This window comes from Onychostruthus taczanowskii, unplaced genomic scaffold (genome assembly GCF_017590055.1).
Source record: "Onychostruthus taczanowskii isolate IOZ18803 unplaced genomic scaffold, ASM1759005v1 scaffold80, whole genome shotgun sequence".
Taxonomy (NCBI): Eukaryota; Metazoa; Chordata; class Aves; order Passeriformes; family Passeridae; genus Onychostruthus; species Onychostruthus taczanowskii.
Genome location: NW_024505893.1, coordinates 936,752 through 945,586, shown reverse-complemented (window position 1 = coordinate 945,586; position 8,835 = coordinate 936,752). Strand labels below are relative to the sequence as shown.

The window sequence follows — 8,835 nt, the reverse complement described above, 5'->3', positions numbered from 1 at the left end:
AGCATTTCCTCACTTTTTAGATAAGAATATCAGACTGATAGATCAGCCAGGTTCATGAAGAACCGGAGTGACAGAAAGATCATTTCTCTGATTCATATAGAAATAGATCAGACAGATTCCTATCTGTAGGAAACTAAATCGAAATTATTTTTCCCTCATAGGCACTTTTCCCCAAATCTGAGAAGTCTTGTTACAGCTTCAACACTAAGAAGTTTCAGATACCACAAAGGTCATCTAAGCCAGATAAACCCAAAGCCAAAATTTAAAGACCTTAATAAACCATATATCTACTTCCTAAAGCTGTTCCCTGAGAAGTTTTCTCTCCTTTTTCTTATTGCCAATGAGTGTGATTATAGAGCATAAAGTGACATACCTGCATGATAAAGCCTTATTGTTTCCCTGGAAGATATCTTCTAGCTGCAGTGGAGCATAAACATTGTGTTATCTCTGCAGCAGCAGGCTCAGGACCCCATTGTGTCAGGTCCCCTTTGAAGACAGGAAGACAAAGGCAACCCCAGTCCCACATCTCAATGAAATTACCTTGGGTGGAATAAAGGATTTCTGATCCAAGGCTCTTTCCATGGAAGAGAGCAGCATTTTACCCTTGACTTCTCTGTGCTGAGTGGTTAAAGGGGGCAGAGGAAGAACAAAGCTCCAATCATTTCACCCCCACCTCTCTTTCCTAAGAGCCCTTCTGCCTCTGCAGAGATATGCATCCCTTTCACCTGGAGACAACACTGCAGCAAAAGGAGAGCCTGCTGGCAGTGCTCACCTTGCTGGGACAATCAGAGCCCTTCCAGGGACTTGCCAGCTTATCAGCGCTCATTGTTTGCTCCAGTACACACCTAACTGCTCCCACACAAGGAGCCTTTCTCTCTGCATCCATACCCTCCCTGCATGGGACAGGAACCACGGGAGGTTTTTTTATTCTTTGTACAGCACCCTCATTAGCCTCTGTCCTCTAAGAAAGGAAATGGAAATCAAGCAAGATTTGATCACTTTCATATGTGATCCAGACTGCTTTTAGAAAGTACAAGCTCCTGGACAGTATTGAAAATTCTGATGTGAAGTCTCTTACCATTATGAGGTAAACTGTTCCAAAACCTATGTTAACCCTCTGTCAGGTTACCCAGGATGCTGCTAACAGCCACAGAGGTGCTTTCCCACCACCCTCCCAACACAGTGTCCAGAGGGCTTATTTTGAGCCAGGCACACTTGAAAACAACCAGATGCAACAAGCCCTGTGTTGTGCTTGACCCCCTGATTGCTTGGAAATTGTCTGGAAAACATCTTTCCAGAGCACCTCTTCTCAAAATTTCAGTGGAGACATCCAGGTATGTGACGCAGCTGCAGAAAACACCACCAGAAATCTGATGATGAAGGAATAAATACAGCAGGCATGAAGCACAGATGTACATAAGAAAAATCAGGGGTTTAATGATAAATAAGCAGGTAAGAAAGATAATAAAGAACCAGTAAGTGTTTGACATATTCAGTGTCTGACATATTCAAAATCTTTCCCATACCAGATTCATAGTCTTCAATTAGATGGAATCTATCATGGGAGTAAAGTGTCAGCTTTAGAACTTAAGCATCCATTAGTAGCATTAATCTGAAAGCAAAATTTGGGATCTCATTCTTGGTACCACTTGTTACAAGTTTTTCTGATCAGCTGTGAGGGACTGATAAATGTTAAGACTAAAATGTCTCAACCTTGTTTGAACTTTATTTTGAACTGTTGCTTAGAAATCTATTTTATTAACCACCTTAGTTGCCATCTCCAATTTTGACTGATTTCCACTTCAGCCTTGATCTTCAGCACTGACTCCACTTCCAGTCCACTCCCAGGATACCTCACACAACTGATACATGGCTGGTTTGTCACTCCATGTCCTGAAGTTGCTTACAAATTTAGAAGCCCGCTTTTAAAAAAAGCATTCTGCTTTGTCACTTTGGCTGTGAAGGATGAATCCAGTTTACACTTTCCTTTCACTTTAAAACTCCAACCATTCTGTCATATAAATACAGTTTGATGGAGAAATCTCACCACCTTCATGACAATCATCAAAAACCTGCAAAAGAAAGCCCTGTGTCAGCAGAATAATTACTTCCAGTTGGATGGTGCTTGCCGTGTGTAACATGCTCCCATGTTTTCTGCTGCTTTCCCAGTAGATCAGCATTAGTCTAACAGAGGCCAAAACCTAAGAAGTTTTATGGCAGCTCTGAGGGAGAAGAGAAAAACAGATCCCACCACAAAGGGACATGCTGGCAAGTTTTACCTACAAACCAATTCACAGTCCAGAGAGGCGAGACTAAAAGCTAGAGAGAAATAATTCAGCTTTGTAAAAACACAGGCAAACGTGGGATCAGAAATAACATAATTTGGAACAGGCTACACTTGACAGCATCCTTTCACACAGAGTCCAGTAAAGAGACAGGCTGCAAGTGGGAACCACCTGGCAGAGCAGGTCTGAACACCAAGTACAGAACCTGTTACACCACAGCTAAGGCCTCACAGGCAGCTTTTAAGCACAGCTGGCTTAGCCCCGAGGCTGACTCATGGGCAGAACTTGCCATGTGCCATCTGGCCACTGCAGGCCTGTGTTCAAGAGCTGCATGCACCACTAATGATACACAGAATTGGTTACTCACAGGGCAGAGTCCACAGGGTGTCCTGACCAATCCAGTGGGCTGGATGAGAGGACTGACGGCTCTGTACAGCCTCATCTGCCCATCCACGCTGCCCACCGTCCCCTCCTTGGCAGCAATAATGGTCATCTCCACTTTGCCATCATAGATCAGAGTATTCAAAATGGTCTCAATGTCTTCCATTGACAACTCTACCTAAGAAACAATTTGTGAAATAGATGTTAGGAAAGATGTGTGCCAGTGAGTCCTGCAAGGAGGAAAGGAGCAAACACCATGAGTAACAAATCCTTAGAGTTCTAGCCTAGCCCAGAAAACGGCACCAGTCTCACTGGGAACTTGATGGAGTTGTGCAGATGCAAAAAGAAAAGCAAATACTAATACCTCCTACCTCCTGAGCATTTCTGATTTGCACTAGCCTTGGTCTTACCAAAAAGAACTTCCCTATGCACCTGAGATGTCTCCATCAGCCTAGCACAATACAGTTCCAGTTCTGCAGGAAAACAGTTATGAAAGAAGAAAAAGACAAGATTGCTAAAGATATACTTGTTGATACACCCCATAATGGTGGGGTATTTTTCCTCTTCTTTTTTTCCCTTCCCTAAAATTCCTTGAAGTGCATATGTAAACTTAAAGAGAAATGATGAAATCTAAACCAGCTGAGACAGCTAACAAGGATGTGAATGCTAATTCTTTTACACATTGTTGAAAACCCACATGCACCAGCTATCCTGGTATGCCAGGCAGTATCAATAACCCTCCCCAAAAAGCAATGAAGCCACAAAGCTCACCTCCACTACACAAGCTGTGGGGCACTAAGACACTTATGAGACCTTCAGCAAGTTTGCAGTACCCAGCTCCTAGAGCTAATCATGCACTGACAATGTGAACAGCAGTGAGATCAATCTGTTCTGACCTTACTGATGCCCAGTTCACAGATGTATTTCCACACCTCGTGGGATGAGGCAAACGAGCTGTTCCTCTGTATCATGGGATTCTGTTTGCTGTCTCGAGCTGCCTCTGCCTGAGAAAAAGCAAAGGTTAGAGTCAGCACTCGCTGCCAAGAGTCTGCTTCATGGTTCAGTTTCAGGCAGACTCAAAAACAAAACTTGTTTTCCATTTCTGGGACATGTTTAGCATTTAAAGCCACATTCTTAAAACTGGTCTATGTGAGACAATGCAGTGCACAATCAAATATCATTTTATAATAAATGACATAAAATTTACACTGTAATTCAGATTAATATGGGAATACCAGCATTTGGCATTTTGTTGAAAAAAAAAAAGTTTCTGCTGTACCTACAGCCAATTAAAAATATATTGTAATGGAACAGACACATGCTAGAATCTGCAGAAATATTTAATGAACCAGAGACAATTTAGACTAGGGGCAATTGTGTTCCAGGCAGAGCTACCTGACTGACTGCTACATTACACCCTCTCAGAAATGAGGTGCTCTGCAGAAACCACAGTGACTTTTCCTAGATTTTTGGTCCTGTGGTCTTTGCTACCTGGTTTGTGTCTTAGTTTAAGACAATTATATGATAACTCCAAAATTAGTTAGTTTTAACCCTTTAGTTTTAACCAATCTCCTTCCACCAATAAATAGACAAAATGGGAGAAGACAAAAGGGAAAAAATATCAAAAAAAAAACAACAGCCTCAGCAGTTCCAGAACTTCCACAAAGAACAGTCAGAGGGGGACAGGGACAAATCAAAATCTGGATAAACAATTTTTGGCCAAAAGGCTCCAATGCTGCCAAAAACGCTGGAAAAAACTTCCCAGCAAGTTGCAGGTCCGCCTCCTCCTTGACAAACAAACGGCAGGGGCAGGCGGCTGGAAAATCGCAGAGAGAGCGTCTGACTGCTCCTCGGCTGGAAAAGGTATTGCGAAATTCCCTCAGGAGCAGGTCTGGACTGCAAAATGCAGCTTCTCGGGTGTGAAAAATGCGTATTTTATGATTGGCTTTTCGCAAATATTAAAATGAATATTGTACGTGTTATGTTAGAAAGTTATGCTGTATTAATTTTCTTAAGTATTGTGTTAAATATAGTTTTAGGTTATAACATAATGTTAAAACAGAAACTATGCTATGTAAGATACTTTTTTTAAAGATAGGACTTGCACCAGATAGCAGCCACAGGACACCTAAATCTTTCAGAGAAAAAAAATTTATTGCCCCATTATCAGAAGAACTAACTTCTTCCTGCCTCACTCAGCCCTGAAGATGCAGTTAGGATTCAGAGGAAGAAGCTGACACTGACCAGACAGAATCCTTTTTTTGAATGGAATTATGCATCACGTATGAGGTGTATGAATATGCAACAGGCTATTGCTTTTAAGGGTTAATCCTCTGTTGGCGTGTGTCCTTTTTTTGGCTTATTTTGCCCAGAAAGAGGTACCCGGAATGTCCGTACCTCTTTGTTTTTATTGTCTCATATCGTCCTAATCCAAATTGTCCACATTTTTATTACTATTAAACTTCTAAAATTTTAAAAACAAGTGATTGGCGTTTTTCACATCGGGCATGACTTGAAGACCCGCCCCAGACAATCCCCTCGGGCACCCAGGGAGAACAAGGGCGTTCCCCTCATGTCCATTTCCATTTTTAAAGGGATCCTGCACCCTCCCCTTCCAGGATAAAACATACAAGTTCCTCTTTCCCGGGTTGCTGGCTCTTGGGCAGGCTGGCACACAGAAGATAAAGAATACACAATTTTGGGTCAACTAGGACAGTTTGTCATTGGACCTCGGGGATAAAAGGCCTTCCCTCCTTGCCCAGGGTGTAAAAATACTCATCATTAAATACAACACCATCACACCTACTGTGACAAAAATAATAGTCCAGTATGGATTTGCCAATCTAGCTGCAATAATGGCCAACACTTATGGAAAACCTAAGCCTTGCCTGGCACCTGTTTACACAACAAACGGCAGGTGACTTTGGCACTCACCTTGCTCTGCAGAAACTTAAAACACTGTTGATTTAACACCTCCACAAACTCAGACTCGAAGTCCTGGTCACTGTACCAGGCCCCTCCAGTGACGGAGCGGTCGGGCTGCAGGTTGTACAGCATGTAGACCTTCTTCTTGGATGCCTGGGGAGGGAAATGTACAGCTCTCAACAGCTGAAAGCCTCCATCAGGAAGGAACATGTGAGCAGATAATCTGCAAAACAGGTTTATTATTCCTATACCTAAGGCACAGCAACCCACCTGACTCCAGCTATCCTCAACCTGCTTGACCCTCAGGAAACACAGAGATAAAGAGAAGATGATTTCGATTCCTAATCATTTTATAACATGGTGTTGGAAGACCAGATGAAGCCAGCATCTTTCACATGAACACAAACATGCCACTGCTTTGCTGTGTCCAACTTCTCTACCCCCACCTGCTTTACCAGACTCACCAGACAGCAGAGAAGCTGACCTGTGCACCCAGTATCTGCTGCACCTCAAACCTGCACACTGAAGGCAGAGAGTCAAACACTGCTGCACAGTCAAAGACAAAGGTGGAGGCAAAATGAGGTTTCTCTGCCCCCAGGCCCCTGTTAAAAGCATACAAAGCATGCAGCAGATGCTTGAAATTATTAAAAAAATACTCACTGCCACAGATTTAACTGCTTTAATTAATTTCTTGCTTTCCAAGTTTTTCAGTATCTTGTTGATCTCTGTTAAAGGCAGATTGCTTTTGTACCTAATGTCCCTGCTCCAAATACCTGTTAAAAAACAGAGAAGTGAACAGAAATAAATAGAAGAAACCATTTGTTTCCATACATACCAACCAAAAGTCACATCAGACAGTGCTTGGGTTGCCTGCCTGCCACTCCCAGCAAAAGAGAAGGAATGGACAGAAGGGACTGGGGAAAAACAAGCAGGTATGGGGCATTAGATTTTATATTTGTATTGTCTGGGCAAGCATTTGTGACTTTGGACAGGAATGGTCCCATAAGCAAACAGAGTTAGTACCATTCACAATCATAATTTAAAGTACCTTTGTTGCCTGCATCCTCTATGATTTGGTAAACCAGCTTCTCTTGATTGTCAGAACCTTTCATTTTACTGTAAACCAAGACAGACATCAGGATTTATTTAAAGGTCCAAAATTTGAAAGAAGTTTGATTTGTTTTAAACAAGAACTGAAGTTTCATTTGTTTTAAACAACAACTGAAGTTTCATTTTTTTTTAAACATGAATTGTGTTCCCAACATACTTACCCAGCAGACACAGGCTTACCTGGCATTTTGGGAATCTTTGATTCTGTACAGGAGACCTGCACTGCTCCTCAGAAGGTCCAGCTGCCCCTAGGAGAGATGGGCACAATGCATTTACTTTCCTTCAAACAGCTTGTTTCAGAAGGTGTTTTAGAAGAATATTCTGAAATTCTAAAATAAAAACCTTGTTTAATGTCAACTAAATAAAGAAAAATGAAAACTAACATTTCTAACCACTGGAAACAATAACAGCCTTGAGGATATTTTTTTCCCCTGACAAATTTCCACTTATCATCAGCTATCAGAAATAACAAACAGTTCCTGACCCTTCCCACAACATCTACACAATTCCTACTATTTCTCCTGACTTTCACATGGTACAGGGGACTTCCAGTTCTTGCACATTTTGCTCTCAGTTTCCACCAATGCACTGATTTGCATGGCAACCCAGAAATCACGGCAGAGCTCTGGAACAATTCCAAGTTCCAGCAGCAAAGTTCTGCTTTTTACTAAGTGGCCATCACTGGGAAGCTGCCAACTTTGATGGGCAGTGACCCTTAGAAGTAAATTACTGCCATGTCTCACACACACCGAGACTGTTCTGCTGTGCATGCTTGTGGCCAGGCAAATTCCTTCTTTCCTCCTTTGAAGGGGAAAGCAGTTGGACAAGCCTAAGGGTGTAAGTGTGTAAAACAGCATTAATCAACATTCGCTCTCTCACTGCCAGCTGATCCTTTCCTACAGTCACAGCCTTGGTTGTTACAGTTTTGGCAGGTTCCTGTGTGCCTTCAGAGCAATCCACAAGCTTGGGATTTTGTGGGGGGTCAGAGAACACCCCCACCTACGAGACCATGGGCTCACATCCTCCTTTTCTCTAGAGCTAACTAACTGCCCATCCCTAATGGGCCTTGTGGTTATGTGTGTGCTGAGGAAGATGGGAAGGTGGGCTGTCCCTACCATGGAGAGCAGCCTGTTGATGGCCACAGCTCTCTGCTGGGCTTCCATGTGAGGCATGTCATTCTGGATCACCTGGTCCGTGATGCCATGGGGGAACTGGTGGCACAGCTCAAGGATCCTGCAGGAGGAGAGAAACAACTTTAAAAGTCCTGTTCTGTTGCATCCAAACCAAATCCAAACAGCACTGGAGTCAGGATGGAAGAGAGTGACAAGAGCAACTCAGGGGAAAAGGTATCCATCAATTGCTTCCTCAGGGAGCTCGGCACCAACTCCCTGTGCACCATTTCCCTTTCCAAGACCACAAAAACTCCGGGACAGCCGAAAGTGACCTGACCCAACCCTCACTACTCCCTAAGAACCTCCCAACACGAAACCCTCAGTGTCCCCAACAACCCTCTCCTTCAGCACCCATCTCCTGATTAACACTCGGCCGTCGAACCACCCCCCACAGGCCTTGAACGACAAGGCCCCGCCACGCCCGCTGCCCCCCGCCCCAAAACCCGTCCTTCTTGGCCTCCACACAGCCACTCCATGCGGCGCCCGCAGCACCTGCTCTCGATGTCCATGGGATCGGGCACCTCCGGCTTCACCTTCACCTCCGCCATAGCAGAGGGGCTCCGGCGCGGCGGGATGACGTCAGAGACGCGCGACGGCGGGAGGGGGCGGGGCCGGTTGCCGCGCAACGGCCAATGAGCGGCGGGAGCGGCGGGCGCGGCGTCCCTGGAAACGGGGCGGGATCCAGCGGGACCCAGCGGGATCGGGCGGGATCCAGCGGGTGAGCCGGGGCTGGGCAGCAGCGATGGAGCGGGGCGAGGTGTGGGGGCAGCCGGGGGTGCGATCCCAAAAGCTGGAGCGGGGCCCGCGTAGCTTGGGTGTGCCAGGAGCGGGGGGAGCGTGAGGGAAAGGATGAACGCCTGCCCCTCAGGCCGGGGATGGAGCTGATCCGCCCGGGGTTCGGGGGTGTGTGTCAGAGGATGGACCGCGCTCGGCTCGGTGGTGCCCAAAAATGGGACAGGAGG

The 8,835-nt window shown here is 45.0% G+C and overlaps 1 protein-coding gene across 1 annotated transcript; it reads right to left on the bottom strand.

The window, feature by feature from the left end:
* Positions 1-1,706: 1,706 nt before the first annotated feature.
* POLR3F (RNA polymerase III subunit F) lies at positions 1,707-8,449 on the bottom strand. Its single transcript, XM_041424108.1, has 9 exons — positions 8,366-8,449; positions 7,817-7,934; positions 6,882-6,949; positions 6,640-6,707; positions 6,252-6,364; positions 5,601-5,744; positions 3,563-3,670; positions 2,653-2,844; positions 1,707-2,072 (listed from the first exon to the last, which is right to left on the bottom strand). The coding sequence occupies exons 1-9, from the start codon at positions 8,419-8,421 to the stop codon at positions 1,995-1,997; spliced, it is 945 nt and encodes a 314-aa protein (XP_041280042.1). The 5' UTR covers positions 8,422-8,449; the 3' UTR covers positions 1,707-1,994.
* Between the last annotated feature and the right edge of the window lie 386 nt (positions 8,450-8,835).